The following is a 22,249-nucleotide window of genomic DNA, read 5'->3' as shown; positions in this document are numbered from 1 at the left end:
TAGAAGGACCTCTTACATGGGCCTCCCGCAAGGTTCATGTTTGAGTCCTCTTTTGTACAACTTTTACGTAAGTGACATCGACAGTTGTATCTCCGAAGGTTGCACACTAAGACAACTTGCAGATGACGGCGTAGTGTCTGTCACAGGATCTACTGAGTCTCATCTGCACAGACCTTTACAAGATACTTTAGACAGATTGTCAACCTGGGCTTTGGGACTTGGGATTGAGTTTTCTCCACAGAAAACGGAGATGGTTGTTTTCTCTAAGAAGCGTAGACCTGCTCAACCTAAGCTTCATCTCCTAGGCAGAACGATCACTCAATCGAGGTGTTTTAAGTATCTTGGGGTTTGGTTTGATTCCAAATGTACCTGGAGAGCCCACATTGAGTATCTGAAAGGAAAATGCCAACAAAGAATCAATTTTCTCCGATCAATCACTGGCACTTGGTGGGGAGCTCACCCAGAAGATCTTTTAAAATTGTATCGAACAACAATTCTCTCAGTTATGGAATATGGTAGCTTCTGTTTCCAGTCAGCTGCTAAAACTCATCTCATCAAACTCGAGCGTATCCAATATCGTTGTCTCCGCATCGCTTTGGGCTGTATGCCTTCTACGCATAATATGAGTCTTGAAGTTTTGGCAGGCATACTCCCACTAAAAGATCGATTCAATTTGTTATCACTCCGGTTCCTCATCAGGTGTGAGGTCATGAACCCATTGGTGACCGCAAATTTTGAAAGGCTTCTTGAGCAAAATCTTCAAACCAGATTTATGTCTATATACCATGTCTTCATGTCCATGCAGGTTAATCCTTCTTCATATTCTCCAACTCGTGTTTACATCCCAGACTACGACAACTCTTCTGTCCAGTTTGATTTGTCTATGCAGCAAGAAATTCGTGGAATCCCTGATTCGCATCGTCCACTTCTGATTCCAAGAATTTTCGATGCTAAATATAGACACGTCGATGCTGACAAAATGTACTTTACAGATGGGTCGCTTATAGAGGAATCAACGGGATTTGGAGTTTTTAACGAAATAGCTACTGCCTCATATAACCTCCATCCACCATGCTCGGTATACATCGCAGAATTAGGAGCCATTTACTGGGCGTTGGACAGCGTCGTTTCAAGGCCAGTAGGACACTACTATATTATAACGGACAGCCTCAGTTCTGTTGAAGCAATCCGTTCAATAAGACCAGGAAAGCACTCACCGTATTTCCTCGGGAAGATACGGGAGACTCTGAGTGCTTTATCAAGACGTTGCTTTGCCATCACCTTCGTTTGGGTCCCCTCACATTGCTCGATATTGGGTAATGAGAGGGCGGACTCTCTGGCAAAGGTGGGGGCGATGGAAGGCGACACATATCACCGTGAAATCGTCTTCAACGAATTTTACTTCATAGTTCGAAGGAACTCTCTTGTCAACTGGCAGCGCAAATGGGACGAGGATGAGTTGGGTCGATGGCTCCACTCGATTATCCCAAAGGTAAGCCTCAAACCCTGGTTTAATAGGTTGGACCTGAGTCGAGATTTTATTCGTATATTTTCCCGTCTCATGTCCAATCATTATTCCTTAGACGCGGTACTCTATCGTTTGAATATTGCTGGCAGCAATTTGTGTAGTTGCGGTCAAGGTTACCACGACATCGAGCATATTGTTTGGTCGTGCGAGGTCCATCTTGTCGCTAGAACGAACCTGATAGACTCCCTTCGGGCCCGAGGAAAACCACCCTATGTTCCAGTGAGAGATGTGCTGGGTGTGAGAGACTTGGACTACATGTTCGAAATATATCTTTTCCTAAAAGCTATTGATCTTCGTCTATAATTTCTTCTTATTTTCATATTTCCCTATCTATCTTCTTTTTTCTTTAAAAGTGAACTAGATATAAGCACACAATTGTTATCAAACAAAACGAGTTTGGCTCCTTAAAGCCTAAAGGTATGAGCCGTTTCAAATAAAGAATTTACAAAAAAAAAAAAAAGTTATAAAGGAGGACCAAGGACCAAATATTCTGAAGACACTTTGTTGTTGTTCGAGAGACACGGAATACTTTTAATGCAGTTTTTTTCTGTAACTATTTCAAAGTCACCATTTGGTTAAACGTTCAACATTTGAAGATTTTTACGCCAAGTATAAAAACGCTGATGGTTTTTGCTCTTTGTGAAAAACTTATAAAATATTTTAGCCTTATTGACTGACTTTGATGTGGTTTTTCAAAATTTTTGAATACTTGGACAGCATTGATTTTCTTGTAAATTAACGAAATTTCCCCATCTCATGTTAAAATGTAATGAGCCAATATGAGCAAGATTTTCTGCCATTTCAGTGAAGGCCAGGATGTCTGTCACGAGCTGGCAGTAGGGCTGCAGAGTGCAGCAAACTCGCAATGAAAGTGCACTATTTTTTGTGTTTGTCGCCAGTACAAGACAAATCAGGAGATGAGGAGCCAACCAACTGATGCTGCACAAAGCCAATGGACCATTCAGTGAAGTCATCACTTTTGGCACCCTACAGCAAGACAACGATGAGGTCGGACATTTACCAACTTTTATTTCCTGGCCTGGGCTCATGAAATCCAAGACTAGATAAATAGATCCTGCACTGGCTGGCTGAAGCAGAATGCGATTGAGCTAGGCCAAATAGAGATTGTTTTTCTTTGAAAACTCAAATAGGTCAGTCAGCCGGTCAGCAAAAGTGTGACCTTAAAAAAGAGGGACAATTTCGTAATGGGGATGCATCCTTAAGGACTTTTCTTTGACTTTCATTTTGGGATGAATTGTTCGATTGAATGTGATACAATTTATAATCAAATGCTCAAGCAAAGAGATCAATCAAATTAAAAATAAAAAAAAATAATATTAAAAAGTCATCAAATTCATCCAACCCTACTTTTGACAAGTTATAGGTATAAACTACTAACATTAACATTCTGCTTTGCTTTCTTTTATTTCTCTCTCCCGGCAGAAAATTAGTTTCCATTGCCTGGAACCATCGCCGGTGAAAATGGTGGCAACGACTTTTTAAGGAACAGACGCCTTCTCATTCGGCCACCAACAGCAGCAGCGGACATAATTCTTGGCTAGCACTTTGAGCGAAACTTTTCCAAAACGCCAACCAGCCACCAAGAAGTGGGTGTAAAGTATGCAACTGTTTCTAAAAACTGCCAGTAATCGAGAATAAAAGTGTCATCATTTAACGATGTCTGGTCCCGTAAAATCCTCCGGGGCGGCAATATAAGCTGGAAGCTGGAAGCCAGTGATGTTTCCACACGAGCGAACCCGTGCCAACATCATCGTCCTGGGTATCAAGTGGTTCCATAAAAATTATGACAACCCATTCCGAGTTGTGTTGTGTTGTGGGCGGCCGCTGTGTCTAGTGGTTAAATGTTAAAGTTTGAAATTCATTGGCTTGGTCCCGTCCCCCCATTTTCCTCCCAGATCTTTTTAACCTGGCCAGCAGCTGGGATCTGACGAGGTTCGCGGGAATGTCCCTGCTCAAGTATAGCAAAACATGGCCATCGATTCTGACCAGGATGGCAGTGGTCCAGCTGCGTGTTGATTCTCGGGGTCGCACCTACAGCTCCATCGTGGAACCGGCTTGCATCACAGGGCCCACTAATCTGGTGGAATCGAATCCAAACATTTCTGCCGAAATTATGGGAGGACACCCGCCGCAGTTCGTGATCCAGAACATCGATGATGTCGTCGATTCGAGGCTGCATCTGCCGGATGTGGCCAACGTGGGTCAATTTGGTTTGGTGGGCAAGAGTCGGTTGCAGCAGAATCATCGGCGTTATCAATGCCGGAAGTGTGGTGCCAGTAGTGGTGGGGGTAGAAGAAAAGTGGAACGGGTTGAAGAGCGGGACCTCAATACCGGAAGTGAATCGAGTGATCATCGTTTCCCGAGCTATCGGAAAAATGTTCGTTCTGAATCGCTGAAGATCGACAACTGGGATTACATCTATGCGGAGAGGGTGCCCGGGTCTCTGGGCAGGAAACCCGGTGGGAGCAGTGGTGTGGGGTGAGTAACTAGTTTTTTTTATTTATTTTTTTATTTACATTTATACATTTAGTCCGTCTCACGACATAACTTGACAAACATAATTCCTAAAATTCACTCGGTCCATGGCAACCGTTCTCCAATTTCTCGATCACCCCACGTTCGCCAGATTACGCTCCACTTGGTCTAACCACCTTGCTCGTTGCGCCCCCGCTCGTCTTGTTCCTACCGGATTCGTAGCGAACACCTGTTTTGCAGGACAGTCGTCCGGCATTCGCGCAACATGTCCCGTAGTGTATCCGGCCAGCTTTTACCACCTTCTGGATACTGGGTTCGCCGTAGAGTCGCGCGAGCTCGTGGTTCATCCTTCGCCTCCACACTCCGTTCTCCTGTACGCCGCCAAAGATGGTTCTTAACACTCGTCGCTCAAATACTCCGAGTGTACGCAGGTCCTCCTCGAGCAATATCCATGTCTCGTGCCCGTAGAGAACAACCGGTCTAATGAGCGTCGTATACAGGTTACACTTCGTGCGAGGGCTAAGTATTCTCGACCGCAGTTGCTTGTGTAGTCCATAGTAGGCACGACTTCCGCTGATAATTCTCCTCCGGATCTCACGGCTGGTGTCATTGTCTGCGGTCACCAGTGAGCCGAGATAGACAAAGTCTTCGACTATCTCCAGCTCGTCGCCGTCGATCGTGACCTTGTTACTACTGGACAAGCGGGTTCGGTCGGTCTCGGATCCGCAGGCCAGCATGTACTTCGTCTTGGACGTATTAATCATCAACCCAATCCTTCCTGCTTCGCGTTTCAGTTTGCGGTAGATGTCTTCCACCGCCGCAAATGATCTGCCAACTATATCAATGTCATCGGCAAAGCAGATAAGTTGACTGGATCTGTTGAAAATCGTGCCCCGCATTTCGCCCACCGCTCGTCGAATAACACCTTCTAGCGCCACGTTGAACATCATGCAGGATAGACCATCACCTTGTCGAAGCCCCCTGCGCGATTCGAATGAACTCGACAATTTACCCGAAATCCGCACACAGCACTGCGTTCCATCCATCGTCGCCTTGATCAGTCTAATCAGCTTCCCGGAAAAGCCGTTCTCGTCCATGATTTTCCATAGCTCGTTACGGTCGATCGTGTCGTATGCGGCTTTGAAGTCGATGAATAGATGGTGCGTAGGGACTTGGTGTTCACGGCATTTTTGGAAGATTTGCCGTAATGTGAATATCTGGTCCGTCGTTGACCGTCCCTCCATGAAGCCGGCCTGATGACTTCCCACTAATCTGTTTGCTTGCGGCGTTAGGCGGCGGAGTAGGATTCGGGACAACACTTTGTAGGCGGCATTGAGGACAGGGATCGCTCGGTAGTTCTCACAGTCCAATTTGTCGCCCTTCTTGTAGATGGGGCATATTACCCCCTCCTTCCACTCCTCCGGTAGCTGTTCTATGTCCCAGATCCGTACTATCAACCGGTGTAGGCAATCGGCCAACTTGTCCGGGCCCATTTTGATGAGTTCAGCTGCGATGCCATCCTTCCCAGCCGACTTGTTTCTATTCAGCTGGCGAATGGCTTCCTTAACTTCACTCATCGTTGGGAGTGGCTCCTCTTCGTCGTTGGCTACGCCGGCGATGTACCTTCCCCCACCGTCTTGATCTCCTGCATGTGCGCCGTTCAGGTGTTCATCGAAGTGCTGCTTACACCTTTTGATCACCTCGCGATTGTCCGTCAGGATACCCCCGTTCTTATCCCGGCACATTTCGGCTTGCGGCACGAAGCCTTTGCGGGATGCGTTGATTTTCTGATAGAACTTTTGTGTTTCTTGGGAACGATGCAGCTGCTCCAACTCCTCGAGCTCCTCCTCCTCCAGGCGGCGCTTTTTCTCCCGGAAAATTCAGACTCGCTGCCTCTTCCGCTGTCGGTGATTTTCCACATTTCGACGGGTGCCTCTTTGCACCACTGCCGCCCGCGCGGCATTCTCTTCGTCCATCACCCTCCTACACTCCTCGTCGAACCAGTCGTTCCGTCGAGTTCGCTCCACATAACCGATGACGTTCTCCGCAGCACTGTTGATGGCTGTTTTGATGGTATCCCAACAGTCCTCGAGAGGGGCTTCGTCAAGCTCGCCCTCTGCCGGCAGCGCTGCTTCGACCGATTGCGCGTAGTCTGCCGCGACCTCAGGTTGCTTCAGTCGCGCGATATTTAACCGAGGCGGGCGCCGGTTTCGCGTGTTGTTCACTACGGAGAGTTTTGGGCGCATCTTCACCATCACCAGATAATGGTCCGACTCGATGTTGGCGCTTCGACAGGATCTGACGTCGATGATGTCCGAGAAGTGCCGGCTGTCGATCAAAACGTGGTCGATCTGTGATTGAGTTTGGTACGGTGATCTCCAGGTGTACTTGTGTGGGAGGCGGTGCTGGAAAAAGGTACTACGTACGGCCATTCGTTTGGAGGCGGCGAAGTCGATAAGTCTGAGGCCGTTTTCGTTGGTCAGCTGGTGCGCACTGAACCTTCCAATTGTCGGTTTGAATTCCTCCTCCTGGCCGACCTGAGCATTGAAACCCCCGATGACGATTTTGATATCATGTTTTGGGCAACGGTCGTATTCACGCTCCAGCTGCGCGTAAAATTCGTCTTTGTCGTCACCGGTACTTCCGAGGTGAGGGCTGTGCACGTTGATGATGCTGATGTTGAAGAACCGGCCCTTGATTCTCAACCGGCACATTCGTGAGTTGATCGGCCACCACCCGATCACGCGCTTTTGCATCTTTCCCATCACCATAAAAGCTGTTCCAAGCTCGTGTGTGTTGCCGCAGCTCTGGTAGATGGCACGACCATCTGGGTACGTTCGTACCGTGGAGCCCTTCCAGCATACCTCCTGAAGCGCTACGATGTTGAATTTGCGGCTCTTCAATTCGTTGGAGAGCACGTGGGTGGGTACTGCCCACAAAATTTAGAGATCGGCAGTTCCATGTTCCAAGTTTCCAATCGCTAGTCCCTTTTCGTCGCGTGGGTCTTTGCCGATTTCCATTTGAAATTTGTTGTTCGTTGTTCGTTGCTTATGTTTTTTGTAGTCACAGGCTCGCAAGACCCGCAGCCAATCCCACTATCTCGCAGGAGGACCGTCGTGATGTTGCTGTTTTGGGTCCCGAACACCACCAGGACGTTGTTGCACTCCGCACGCCGCCCCTGACATGGAGAACAGACGCGTACGAAGCCCCCTGACTCAGTCTGCATGCGACCAAAGCATCCACCGGGGTTGGGTACCCGATCTCCGCTAAGGTTGCTCGCACCCCAGCTAGCACCACGGGGAGGTAGAGAATCGGAGTTGCAGACAAGAGGTGATATGATCACTACCCGAAGGTTGGGTGTATGGGGTCTCGAGTTGCACATTGTCTACCGTTCACTAGCCCCAAGTACTAGATTTTTTATCACATGCTTCACATCAAGTGGTACCTTACTGTGTGTCTCCATTTCCTCGCTGGCTGGTCATGTACTGTAGATGCCGATTATGAAAACAGCTTTCCACCAGCATACAGAGTATATCGGCATCGTTATCGGTGTTCTTTGAAATTCACTGTTTGGTTCGGATCCTCCGACAAGAAAACGTTTTCCGGGCAACAGAAGATTCTGCTACTTCGTCGTTGAAACCAGAATATTGATTGTTTTGGTTCCCACTTGTTCCATGCAATTTTCAATTGCGAACAATAGAATTGGAGATTATTGATGACAGCTGATGATTGTAAGCACAATACCAATGTTTACATCATCACACGATAAAGCGAAAGTTCTCAATTTAGGTTCGTGGTAATGCAGTGTTGTCAGATATTCGGAGTGGTTCGCCCAGAATATTACACATAATTGAGAACATTAATAATTGAGGATATCACTTCAGTTTAGCAATGTTATTTAAGGACATGACAAAGAAAGTGAATAAACGATAACCCTATTCCACCACTGAAACCTGCGTTGAATACTTCATTTTCAACATGTAATGGGCTCAGATGCGTCTGGAAAATTGGAAAATGAGCTAAATAGTGAGAGGGGTACTCTAAAGTTTATAAGACTTGCGGTAAGTAAGTGCTCCAGTAGCCAGTGCAGATGGTCTGGTCTGGTCTGGTCAGCCACTAGCTAGAGGGCTATCGCAGAGGGCTAGCCAGCGAGATGACCCAGGCCAACCAGGAAGTTCCGCCAGAGGTCGTTTCCGGGGAGGTTCGTGGACCGAGAGAGTTACTCTCGATGCCGCAGAGTCTCAGGATCAGCAACCGAGCTGCGCAGAGGTGGACAGGGCCAAATGCAGCAACACCCCAGATTAATTGGGTTACTCTCGTGATTTGGTTGTGAGCTGTGGTCAGCATTTAAGGGCAGATCTAAGTGCAGAGAACCACCAGCGCAGATGCTACGAGGTGCTCTTGGTCAGCCAGAAGGTGCTCTGAAGTTCAATACCGGAAAGTCGGGATCCGAGAGGTTTAATCTCGATGCTAATACTAGCCGCGCTGCGGTTAGCATAAGCTTGCCAGATTGCCCGGTTTTATCCGGGTTTGCCCGGATATTTGATGCAAAATTTCGAGAAAGTCCGGTCCGGCCCGGTTGCCCGGATATCGTGAAAAAAGTCCGGATATTGCCCGGTTTTTTTCACAATTTTCACAAAGAAACCAAAAAAAATCAAAGTTTTTGAGTACGTTTCAGCAAAACCGATTATCGGTATGGAAATTTTCAACGGTTGTATCAAATAATTTCGCTGATTTACTTTTATAAACCTTTAAATATTAAAGTGTTCCAAAAAGTTGTTGGAAGTCTGCAATTACATTAATAAAATATGAATTTCGATTTTTTTTGCATTTTTCTTTGCTTTTATATATAATAACACCTAAATTTTGCCCGGTTTTTGCCTGGTTTTTGGATTTGAAAAATTGAAATCCATGCCCGGATTTTGCCAGGTTTTTTTGAAAGAATGCCCGGAATTGCTAGGCCCGGATGGTAGTGAAAAAAATTCTGGCAACCTTAGGTTAGCAGCGTGGTTTCATTTCTGACGCCCGGAAATAAGACTCTCAGTATGTACAACAGGGATTAGTCAGGTACGAATGCGGATTAGTCCGGGTTGAAGGTTGGAAAATGCTGCTTGTCGAAGGGGTTACTCTCGTGATGTAGAACTACGCTGCAATCAGTACGTGTGAGCTCATCTAAGCCTACAGTACGATTTTACTATGGCTTTGGAGGAGATGTCGTGGGCAACGGTTAGTTGCTAGCAACTGCAGCAACGCATCAGAGCCAAATTGGACTCATGCTGCTGACCTTTGCTCTCAGGTTTTTTGAAGCGCTTGAAGCGTTGATGCAGCGGAACGAAAAGCCATGAAGCCTGAAGCATTTGAGTTGATTTTAAGTATTTGTTGCTAAAATATTCTCTGCGTGTATCTGTGTATCATCATCTCAATCGTCATGGAAAACAAACATAAACATTGCCTCTGGCGATATGACTTTATCCTAGTCCACGCTAGGAGGCGGTTCGTCTCGAGACGCTTTCAGCGTCTCCCATTTTCTTCAGGAGAAACCGTCTCAGATTTCCAACAACAACAACAACAACATACAACACAGTTCGTCTCACAACAAAAATCGCAGTTCATGTTGCCTAGAGTGGACTAGGCTTTTGACACTCAATCCAACAAAAGTAAAACCCAACAACAACAACAACAAACAAAATCAGTGTGAAGCAAATGTGAAAACGTCAAGCTAACCGAAATCAACAAGTCACCAAGTCACCATCTCGTTTGGCATAATCCCCGCGAGTTTGCTGCTGATCCCGCTGATTCCAGCTTAACGAGGCGCGCAGAAGTCCGTAACGGGAGGAACGAAACAAAATTCCACGAGCGGGAAAATAAAAACAAAAATGCTCTCCATCAGCAGTACCGTTCAAGGCTTCCGTGCAGAACTCTGGAAGTCTGGGATGCGGAAGGATCTGAGATCGGCAACTAGACGGAACACGACAAGGAAGTTTCGATCGATTCTTCGGGTGAATCTGATTGGATGTTTGATGGTAGACAACCGAACTGAAGGCCCCTTTTATAGAGAGCGGACATCGGAAGAAAAAACTTCCGATCACTATTGGCTGCAACGAACATTTCTCAGATCCCCAAATTGAGTGAGTACGGATGGACTGAGTGAAGAGAAACGAAGATTACAGACTGGTACCCATTATTGACTGGTTTATTTATTGAAGGGCTTTTATTGGGAGCTGAAAGCCGAGGGTGCATGGAATCGCCGCTGGCTGGAGCTGGAGTCAACCCTCTTTGGGAACTGGAGCCGTGCTTCTTCTGGGAGTTATAGACTGGTTGATGGATTGCTGTCAGCGGTGCCCAAACCCGCTTCGGTCATCTGATGACATCATTGGTCGCTGCAAAGTAAAACTGAAATGTAAGATTAAGAACAAGTGATTACTAGCGCTTGTAAGAAAAAGTAGTGAAGTAGAAAAAGAAGAAGCTGTAGAAAAGTAAGAAGAGGATAAGAAGCAGGCAAATAGGAAATAAGCAGCAGCATCAGTGGAAGAAGAACAAAGGCGGAAAACTGATGATCAAGAATAAGGCCTGATAAATCTGAAGAAGGAGACGAGTAGAATCGGAATGGAAGAAGAAAAAGAGAATGATGATGTGTGGGAGAAGAAGAAGAAGAAGGAGAACGAAAGAGTATGCGGTCTGAAAAAAATAAGCAGAATTGAGAAATGATTAAAGAGAGATAATAAGCAACAAATTTGTTTTGGTTTTGTTTTGTGGCGTTATTTAGTGATTTGTGTTTCTTCCCTTACTGCCGGGAGTGAAGCAAAAAAACTTCAACAAGTCGAAAGGATTTGGTCCAGCTGGTCAAGCTGGTATTCTACGGTTCGAAGCTGTTCCAGGTGCATCGAAGAAGGTTGTTTGGGCGAAGGTTAGTCTTCATCGGTTCCAACCGCTCGTTGATTTCTGAGGCTTTATGGACAGGTATTAGCTACAAGAGGTTGCTTTTCTGGGGTTTCCAGAAAGCAACATGCAAGAAACTCCGTTCATTTGCGTGTTGAGGTTATCAGCCACCGGAATCAATGATTCATCGATTCCGGTGGCAGTCAGCGTATGGCGCAAGATGATGATGATGATGACGATCAAGATTCCGTTAATTCCGAACCGGCCCAGAGACGCAGTCAGCGAACACAGGAGAAGCTACTTAACACGGGGCTGACGAAGCCACTTTTGAGGAGGAAGAACAACTTCGAATCGTCAGCAAGCTGAGGTTGTCACTGAGCTACCGTGCATCGATTTGATCAGTTGTTTGCATTTTTTTCGAGGCCGAATATCAGAGATGCGGTTAAGCATTAAGTAAATACCAGGCCAGCACGGTGAATAGCCACTGATGAGACCGGAAGCGTGTCTTGTCTGATCCAGTCCCGGTAACTGCTGGAGTGAGACAAGGACGTATCTTACACCGCTACTCTATCTCATCGTAATGGATGAGATCTCGACTGGATCGATTGTCTGTAGACCAAACCGAGGATTGCCGTGGAATGCTTCGACAATGGAGTAACCCTCTTGGCTATTAGCACCACCCAATTAATCCGGGGTGTTGTTGCAGCTGGACCTGTCCAACTCTGCGAAGCCCGGTTACTGATCCTGAGACTTGTCCCGGCCGTCGGACGTGAGCTCACGCTTGCTAACTGCAGCTCGGCTCGTTACGGCATCGAGAGAAACCCTCTAGGTCCAGGAACAGACTCGACCTCTAGTGGAACCTCCTGGCTGGCCTGTGATATCTCGCTGGCTGGTCTCTGCTCTGTCGGTCTTCCATCAGCTGGATGGCCCTCTGCGGTGGTCCTCCAGCTGGTGGCTGACCCCTTTCTGCACTGGCTGCTGGAGTGCTTGCTAACCACAAGTATGAAAAACTTGAGAGAACCCCTCTCACTAACTCGTTTTCCAATGTTCCAGACTTATAACATGAGCGATAGCCGTTATCCTTGCTATACTGAAGTGATATCTTCAATTATTAATTCTGTGTGATATTCTGTGCTAACCACTTAGAATATCTGGCAACATTGCTGCGTTACCACGAACCTAACTTGAGTACTTTCGCTTTATCGTGTGATGATGTAAACATTGGTACTGTGTTTACAATCATCAGCTGTAATCCGTAATCACCAATTCTATAGTTCGCAATTACAAATTGCATGGAACAAGTGGGAATAAAGAAAAAAAATTCTGGTTTCAACGACGAAGCAGCAGAATCTTCAGTTGCCCGGAAAACGTTTACTTGCGGAAGGATCCGAACCAAACGGTGAGTTTCAAAAAACACCGATAACGATGCCGATATACTCTGTATGCTGGTGGAAAGCCGTTTTCATAATCGGCATATACAGTACATGACCAGCCAGCGAGGTAATGGAGACACGCAGTATGGTCCCACTTGATGTGAAGCGTGTGATCAGGAATTAAATGTACAATCCACTATCTGGGAGTTCCCTCCTGTGGACAACATTGACGACCTTGACCTGACTGACGATATTGTTTTGCTCGCCCAAAGACAGCAAGTCATGCAGAGCAAACTCGACGACCTCACCGAAAGCTCCAAGGCAGCAAGTCTCAAAGTCAATGTCGGAAAGACCAAGTCGATGAAAATCAACACAGAAAATCCTTCGTATTTCGTGGTAGCTGAACAACAGGTTGAGGAAGTGGAGTGCTTCCAGTATCTTGGTAGCCAGATAAAGCCTGATGGTAGTACCAAGAAAGGCATCGAAACTCGGATCAGAAAAGCACGATTTGCGTTTGCGAGTCTCCGAAACATCTGGCGCTCACTCCAGATCACTCTACTCTTACTAAAATCCGAATATTCAACTCAAGCGTCCAATCCGTATTGCTGTTTGGGTGTGCAACTGCAAGTATTTGTAAATCGCTGCCTGCGGAATTTCGCCAGCGCCTTGTGGCCTAGCAACTGGATCTCAAATGAGGAACTACATCCCCGGTGTCATTAAAGGGCCCTAGAAATCGAGTTTCAGTAACGTAAGTGGAGATGGATTGGGCACACGCTGCAAAGAGATGAAACGAAATTTGCAGAGGGGCGCTTAACTGGAATTCAGATGGGCATCGAAGAAGAGGCAGGCCCAGAAACTCCTAGCTGTCGAAATCCGGACTGTCGAAGAGACTGGGACCATGTGAAGACGCTGGCTCCGGATCGTCAATAGTGGAGGTCTTTTACCACGGTCCTGTGCTATGGAGAATCGACGCGGGACCATTTACGTAACGTTTTCCCGGCCACCACAAGGCCTACTACAGTCTTTCTTGTGTGTTTGCTCTTAGAGCGATGTATATATATTGCTCGCGCTTCGTTCCGTTGCCAGTCTCTTAAGTCAATTGCGTGGTCCTGCAGCCGAATTCCGGTACTTGTAGAAAATCACCAAAAATCTCTTCTAGAAAAGAAATTCTGAAATTGTCGTTCTCTTCATAAAAATGCCTTTTCTTCTTGGCTGATTCCGAAAAAGTAAAGAGAAAGAAAAAAAACCAATGTAAGAGAAGAAAAAAGTATAGTGCACCTATTCACCGCTATAGACGTCTTTGACGTTTGTTGTCGGTAAGACTTTTCAAAACGACTTATTTTTGGCACCGTCTTTCTTCCATGTTAATTTGTTTACCGATTTTGAGCATGGTAATAAGATAAAAATTATATTTCAAATACTGAAAACTATTTATAATAGCAATGTTCAATATTGCTAGATAAAATACAGACTGAAGCATGATGTGCAACCCTCTTCTTTTTCATCAGAAAAGAGCGGACATTATAATTTAATATTTCTTTTCAAATCAGTCACGTGTGTCAAGATGTACGAAAAGAGAAACATCCTGCGTAAAAAAAATTCCCAAAACACTTCTCGCACCATGGCGACCGTCAAAAACAGAACCAATTTTCGTATTTCGTTTATTGATTAGTTATTTCCCAGGTTCTTCAAAAATTATTCCCACAAAGATCAACGTGACAAATGAATGTCGTAATATTGATTTCGGCTGTACTCATTTTGGAAGTAAATTCAAAAATTTTCATTTAATATCCTATACACAAAAATCTGTACTCCTTCTCGTTTAATTTTGCAATCCTAGACCATCCAGATCAACGAACTCAGCTCAGCTCGGTTCGAATTGAGCACTCAGAGCAAAAAAATAACGTTGCCACAACACGTGCAGGCACGTTTTTAACAAGCATGCAGAGCAGATAGAAGCAGATAACTAGAACCCACTTAGCCGAGTTACTGGCACATCCATCACTTTTGTAGCCACAAATTGAGCTCCTCATTCCAGTGTCCTGGTCAGGATTCACCTCGTTTTTGGTCGTTCGACCATCCAGGTTAGGTCAGGGCCGCTAACCCATTCCCTGGCTGCAAAGTTGAATCATCTTTTCAGTTTCGGTTTTTGGTTTTGGTGGCTGGCGGTTTCGATGACCTGGTTCATCTATCACTCCTAGGGCGAAAACTAACTAAAACAAAAAATATTTACCCGTCGAAATTGGACTGCTAAGAGCAAAGCATACTTAAGATTGTATCGCACCTTTGGAAATTGAAGTTTTACGTTTTCGTTTCGTTCTTTCACTTTCACTCGGTGGTTATCCTAGGTTTTCTGTTTCGTTCCATCGTTGATTGGATTAGTCTGTGCCAAGTGTGTCATCCTGTTGATGTTTTGATACTTTGAAGTGCAATGCCATTTGAAGCCGGGTGAATCCAATTCGAACTTTTTTTCCTCCTTGCAGCGAAAAACGGAACGTAATTGGAAAATAAAAGGTGCTACACTAATTGGATTAGGTACATCTCAATTAGCAGACGAGATTGAATTGTGTTGAGCAGATTGATTTGTAGTTTAAATGTTCTTAAACCTATGTTTAAAATACATTTTTTTTCTTAACAATTGTTCGACTAACTTTCCTGTTTTTCAACTGTTTCATTTTCAGGGTTTCCAGTGCGGAGTTGCCGTGCGATGGGCACCGGTGTATTTCCGGGCAAGCGGCCCTGAAAGTGTCCACCCTGTGGCGCCATTACTATCCGGAGGGTGATTGGGGTTGGATTATCCTGCTGGTGGGGGTGCTGAGTACGATTTTGAATCATGGAGTTCAGATTGCGGGCCCCATGTATTTGCTGCCGGCTGGCGAAAGATTTAAGCAGAGCGCCGTCAATAGTACAGGTAGGTAACGCATTGAGGATTTGGTATGATAAAATGGGAAACATTTAGATGTTTCAGCACGAAATTGAGGGTAATAAAAATTAAGAATTTGGGCCGAATGAAAAATTATCAATTTTGTAAATAAAATTTGCCCGTTTTGATACTAAATGGAGTTTGGAATGAATTATTCATAATGAGATCCTTTATAGTGCAAAAAACAGTATCATGAATATAAATATCTCTGGAGCCACTCGTAGAAATAATTTCTTGGAATAAACCTAGAAAGAACCAATGCCCTATACTCAAGAAAAATCTGCAATTTTAAAGATTTTTCGACAAAACTTTGACACGGAATCTTTGTCGCGGAGTTAACAGATTTTATCAATTTGTCGTAAATCTGATTAAATAATACTTGATTTTACTTTCAAGTGTATATGCTTATATTTATTCTGAGTTTGATAAATGATTTTGTATGTTCTAATAGTAGACCCAAGAATAGGCTTTTGTTCAAATCTTTAGTACTTTGATAGAAATTTAAATCAATTTTTTTCACAGCAAACATCACAGATATTTGAATTATAAGATGTTCAATTTGAAATTCTTGCTAAAAATTTTTCATAAGCATGTATATTGATTTTGAATAAAAAATTGGTTTTGGTTTTCTTAACGCGAATCCGCTCTTGAGTGTCAATATGACAGTATTGGAAGTTTGGCGGCTTGTAGCTTTATTGCGATGCTTCCAAATAAAACATTTTCTTCGGAGACCCTCAATGAATTCTTGAAATTTTTAATTTTGCATCATTATTTTTTTGTCAATCTGCATTTTTTCAGATTTTCTCGCACTAAAATATAACTTTGCACTGGATTTTGGATAAATAAACTTGAGATTTCCGCAATAAATTTATATTCTCCAGAAAGCCCCAGTTTCATACCAATTCTAGTGGTGTAATTACATAAGAGTTGCCATACTTTACACTAGAGATGTAATGTTCTAATATTCGGTAGGTCAAATAATTGGCGCCGAATACCGACAAAAACCGTTAAGCCGATTATTCGGCTCACCGAATAGTTGAGCTAAATATTCGGCCGAATAGGCGGATATTTATTTTTTAAAAATTTATCCAAAAGCAAATTTTTAAAATTTTTCAACTGAGGTTTGATAAATTATAAAATATGCAAAAGTAATGTTGAAAAAGCTACAAACTCATCAAAACCTTATGGTATAGTAAATTGTCTTAAATGTATCCGGGTATCTTTCCCTGTAGATAGCGTTATTTCAAATTTTCTCAATATATAGGCTTGCCCATAAATGTATCAGAGAATTCGAGAAAAGTTAAATCTAACCGGGATAGCCAAATATTTTCAAAACTTTCCGGATTTTACCTGGGTTTATTCAGATAATTTGCTAAATCAAATAAAAAAAATACAATTTCTAGTTTAAAACTTTTAGATTTTACGTTACGCGATTTTTTTTAGAGTTAATTTAAAAATAATCATCAATTTTTGTTTAATCCTTGGCAGGGCCGTAGAAAGAATGGAGTCATTGGAGGGGGGTGGGAGGGGGGGTTGGTGACCTAGTTTTTTCTAAGATCTATTTTCTCAACGCACGAATTAACAAAAAAAAAACAGAGATATATTTCTTATTACTTTTTACTTTACCATTTATATGTTCTTTAACAATTAAAAGTTGAATGTTTTACATAGAAAATTTTGAAAATACATTCGAGAATCTGTGAAATGGTACATTTGTATTTGTATAAGGAATCCTTTAGTAACAAATTAGAGAGCTTACTTTCATAAAGTCTGGTCAATTTAGCTTATTTCATTTGAACAAAGTATAAGTTTTTGTAAGATTGATTTGTCATGCTCAAATCAAATTATCTTAATCTACCAAACTCTCGCGCAAATTCTAAGATTTAAATCGTTTATGTAAATAAATAAAATTTTCAAAAGTAAAATAAATTGATTAAAGTTTTGCGGTTCAAACCTGATATTTGCGACCTCGATCCAAATTGAAGTTATAGTTTGAAATTGATAAAACTGCAATAATAATATTACTAAATTTTTTAACGGAATATTACATGTTTCTTCATCCACATTGTTTTCCGTAAAAATACTGTGGATTATTTTTTTTAAAATAAAAACTGACTGACTTTGGTTACAAAGTCGAAATTTTGTTATTGAAATAACAATCAAAATTATATACGATCTCCTGCAATTTGAAATCCTCTACGAAATAAAAATCTTGATAATTATTGCTCATTAATGAGCTTAAACTGAACTTTGTTTAATATCATAAATGAGTTGAAATTATCAAGATTACTTATAATTAAATTTAAATTTTGGATCTTTTTCCGAATTTCAACACGATTTCTGAAATGTAAAAAAAATGTGAACTTAGATTCCAGATTAACATTTCGATATCAACCAAGAATTGAAATATTTTTTCAGGGCCCTCAATCATCAATCTAGTTTTATTTATATTTGAGGTATTGGGTTTCAATCTGAATTAAAATATGAGTTTCTAATGATGAGTCTTATTTTGAGTTTTGAAGTTTTGAATTCTGCAAAAAAATTGAAGAACTTCGGATTTGAAAATGAAACAAAAACTCAGGAAGATTTCTATTGTTATCATCATTTAGAGTCCGGGCTCTTCATATCTACCTTACAATTTTTTTCAGATGTCTAAGTTTGCATGTTTTTGAGAAATTTACGATGAAAAAGGACTTGATAAATTTTTTTTTGCACAATCACTTGGAAATCTTTAATTGCTGACTTGAAATCGCATGAACTGTTGATTTTTTTCAAAAGTCATTTTAATGCATTTAAGTTTCAAAAACTTTGATTTTAGTTTTTAATAAAAAGTAAAGCTAAATTTGAATAACAATTTCAAAACACCTTTTCAATTCTGTTTTCTAAAGATGATGCGAACTGAAAATTATGAATCCTAAGCTTTCAGAGTCGTACCTCTTGGTGATGAACCCGAAACTAGATACATAATGCGAAACATAAAAACAGAAATACAATTTAGGTTTTGATAATATGTTGTCGAGTTTAATGTATCAAAAATTAGTATTCAGACATGAATTTTTATCATCAAGTGAAACATTTTAAAAAATCTGCAGTAGAATTCTGAACCAGTGATTAGTTTTCGAGGTTTTGGCATCTGAGTAAAAATTGTTAATATTGAATAACCTTCCTAAAACATCAAAATTCGATTAAGAATAAAAAAATGAGTGTAAGTAGAACATCTCTCTTGCTTTTCTGGACCCTCATGGGGAAGGGGGCGGCTAACCCTAACCCCCCCCCCCCTTGTTCCTACGGCCATGATCCTTGGATACGATTTAAACACTGCTGCAGTGATTCAATGGAAAGTTAAAATTTCAAGTACATAAATTCCAAGAAAACCATCCAGGTCTTGAGACACGACAGTGTGAATAGATGTGGTAGAAAGTATGGTATGCTTAAGGTTAAAGATCATCGTTTTTTTGGCAACTATTTTGGGAGACATCTAATTGAAATTCGACATAGATGTATGTCGGATTCGATATCAAATAAGCAATTTTGAATAGCTTGGTACCTGTTTTCACATGTTTTGTCCCAGATTTCACTTGAACCCAATCCCTTTGGTGATAAACGTCCTAGAAGCGACAAGACATCTGATGCCCTTTCGGCTAATGGTGACATTTTGAAAATCAAAGCGACATCTACTTAAAGATTTTCTGATGTATTATACATCTGATTGGAAAAGAATTGACTTTAAAACATGAGGGGCATTAAGATGGAAGAAATAGAAGAAAGATTATATTATCGCTTTGTATTTCTATGGAAAACTAAACATAATATTTGACCGAATATTCATCCGAATATTCGTTTGGCCGAATAGTTGAAAAGGTCAATATTTGGTATTCGGCCGTTTGCCACTATTCGGTATATCTCTACTTTACACAAATATAAAAAATAAAAATGAGAAATACTTTCTTAATATTCATAAAACAAAAATCGGCTGGGAAACAAAAGAGATATATTGGTTTCAGTCAGGAGTGTCAAATTGGCACTCCAGTTACTGTAACGGGTTAAAATTTTAGGAACGGGTGGGGGTTAAGACAACTGAATTAAACATTGACGTGCAGTTTGATATAAAACCATTTTCAATGTTTACTCTTGGTTTCGAACCCTTGGATGTCGGCTCAGCTAGCAAGTTTTCCACCAACTGAGCTTTTTCACAAGCCCTAATATTTGATGATTATTTAAGGCAAGCCAGGATTCAATATAAATTTAAGAATTGCAATATCAGAACTTTCACGAAAAAAAAGTTCAAATTTCACAAGGTTTGTCAATAGATTATGCCATCATTTTAAATAATTAATAGAACTGAAAAACTTGGCAAGTTTGGAAAACAGTAAGTCCAGGATGAGTTAATTTAACTGAGAAGAGTTACTTCATGCATTCAACGAACGTGTCGAAATATGAACTAAAAGTGGATATCTCTGGAGCCACCAAAAATGCGAAAGAGAAATTATATCTTTTCCAAGCAATAGGTATTTGATTCATACATTTTTATAAGGTTGATGTTGTGTATCAAGACTGACTATATAGAAGTGTAGCTAACTGAGAAATTCAACTATATACGATTGAAAAATAAAACTTCTGCAAATTCTAATTTATTCCGAAAACAAACCTGCTAAATGGTTTTGCAAACAGGGGCATATAACGTCCCAGTTTAAAAATAAAGTCTTCACTTCTCATTTTAATATTAAATACAGTAGTTTATCAATTTTTTCACTGTTCAATTTTTCCAAACTAGCCAAATTCACGCTTGATTTTATCAATTTTCATCATTTTTCATCATTTTATGTTATTTTGATTTTATCACTCAAATATTGGAAATATCATTCAGAAACCGTTTCAAACATCTTAAAATTTATTTAAAACAGAAGAGAACCTCTGTTTATGGATTTTTTTTATGGATCATGGCTTGGTATACCTATAATGTAAAAATGAAACTGATTTCATCATAATTTTACTAGATAAATATCTATGTCTCAACACGTCACACCGTTTGAAATTTTATAGTTTTTATATATTTTTGATGTCATGACGCATAAAGCAAGAATTGCAGTGTTTTTTTTTTTTTTGGATTAAATTTAACATTTTTCTTGTCAAAAGTTTTTTTGAAGAAAAAACATAAGGGTGCTGCATATATTTAGGACTAAAAATACTAAAAAATATTCTACTAGCTGAAATCATAACCGTTAATGTTTGGATGGATGAAATTTTGAAATTGACAAACGCGATATGCAAAACAATCATATTCCAGCATAAAGAAACGAGATTTAGAAGGTGAATCTTGATTTGCATTTTGATGCATTCTAGCCCAGACTGGTAACTGAATTATAAATATATTTATTTAAAAAGATTTGGTGATTGTCTGAAAAATATTAATATACCAATAGTGTTGATATAGCAAAATAAAAGCAATATAAAGTTTGTAGATGATATCATAAAGCCAATCCGTCATACTGGGTAAAGTTTTTACAACATCAAAAAATGTTCAAATTTTAACTTCTATTCCTCGATTTTTTTAAATTTTCATTTAGAATCAAAAACTTTAAAAAACAATATCACGATGTGAGGAACTATGTCATGTAGATAAAATAAAATAAATATTGAATAAATGATGTGGTATACAAATGTTGCATGTTACCGCCGCTGTTGCATGATGCCCCGATTAACGGTTTATAGAGAATTCCAAAAAATTGTCACAACCTTATAGTCTAAGATTTCCAGATTGCCCGGTTTTATCCGGGTTTGCCCGGATATTTGATACTAAATTTCGGAACAGTCCGGCCCGGCCCGGTTGATCTGATTCATTTTTTTCACTTTATTTGGCAAATCAAACTAAATAAAAACAAATTGTGTTGTAATTTTTTTTTATTTAGCCATCAAAACAAATATAATCAAAAATATCAATCAAAAACAAAAATAATCGAAAATAAATATGGAGCAATCATGTTTTCCTGCACCTCCTATGCTCCTAGACATTTCCTAAGGAAAATCCTATTTTTATGAGGCATTAAATACTTATACAGACTAGCTTATTTCACTAACCTATATCTCTGTTAAAGCAAAGAATTTACAAAATGGCTTTTTTTGATAGAAGATCTGCAATGGATTGAACAAAACCTATTAAAGTATAAAGTATAAAGTATAAAGTATAAAGTATAAAGTATAAAGTATAAAGTATAAAGTATAAAGTATAAAGTATAAAGTATAAAGTATAAAGTATAAAGTATAAAGTATAAAGTATAAAGTATAAAGTATAAAGTATAAAGTATAAAGTATAAAGTATAAAGTATAAAGTATAAAGTATAAAGTATAAAGTATAAAGTATAAAGTATAAAGTATAAAGTATAAAGTATAAAGTATAAAGTATAAAGTATAAAGTATAAAGTATAAAGTATAAAGTATAAAGTATAAAGTATAAAGTATAAAGTATAAAGTATAAAGTATAAAGTATAAAGTATAAAGTATAAAGTATAAAGTATAAAGTATAAAGTATAAAGTATAAAGTATAAAGTATAAAGTATAAAGTATAAAGTATAAAGTATAAAGTATAAAGTATAAAGTATAAAGTATAAAGTATAAAGTATAAAGTATAAAGTATAAAGTATAAAGTATAAAGTATAAAGTATAAAGTATAAAGTATAAAGTATAAAGTATAAAGTATAAAGTATAAAGTATAAAGTATAAAGTATAAAGTATAAAGTATAAAGTATAAAGTATAAAGTATAAAGTATAAAGTATAAAGTATAAAGTATAAAGTATAAAGTATAAAGTATAAAGTATAAAGTATAAAGTATAAAGTATAAAGTATAAAGTATAAAGTATAAAGTATAAAGTATAAAGTATAAAGTATAAAGTATAAAGTATAAAGTATAAAGTATAAAGTATAAAGTATAAAGTATAAAGTATAAAGTATAAAGTATAAAGTATAAAGTATAAAGTATAAAGTATAAAGTATAAAGTATAAAGTATAAAGTATAAAGTATAAAGTATAAAGTATAAAGTATAAAGTATAAA

The 22,249-nt window shown here is 40.2% G+C and overlaps 1 protein-coding gene across 1 annotated transcript in view; it reads left to right on the top strand.

Moving 5' to 3' along the window:
* Positions 1-15,249, top strand: part of LOC129739923 (uncharacterized) — a 72,426-nt gene extending 57,177 nt beyond the window's left edge. Inside the window, exons 2-3 of the mRNA XM_055731475.1 lie at positions 2,972-4,027; positions 14,958-15,249. Coding sequence (XP_055587450.1) covers positions 3,492-4,027; positions 14,958-15,195 — 774 coding nt within the window. The 5' untranslated portion in view covers positions 2,972-3,491 and the 3' untranslated portion in view covers positions 15,196-15,249. The remainder of the gene's footprint in view (positions 1-2,971; positions 4,028-14,957) is intronic.
* Positions 15,250-22,249: the final 7,000 nt, after the last annotated feature.

This window comes from Uranotaenia lowii, chromosome 1, assembly GCF_029784155.1.
Source record: "Uranotaenia lowii strain MFRU-FL chromosome 1, ASM2978415v1, whole genome shotgun sequence".
Classification (NCBI taxonomy): domain Eukaryota; kingdom Metazoa; phylum Arthropoda; class Insecta; order Diptera; family Culicidae; genus Uranotaenia; species Uranotaenia lowii.
This window is presented reverse-complemented; position numbering and strand designations above follow the sequence as displayed.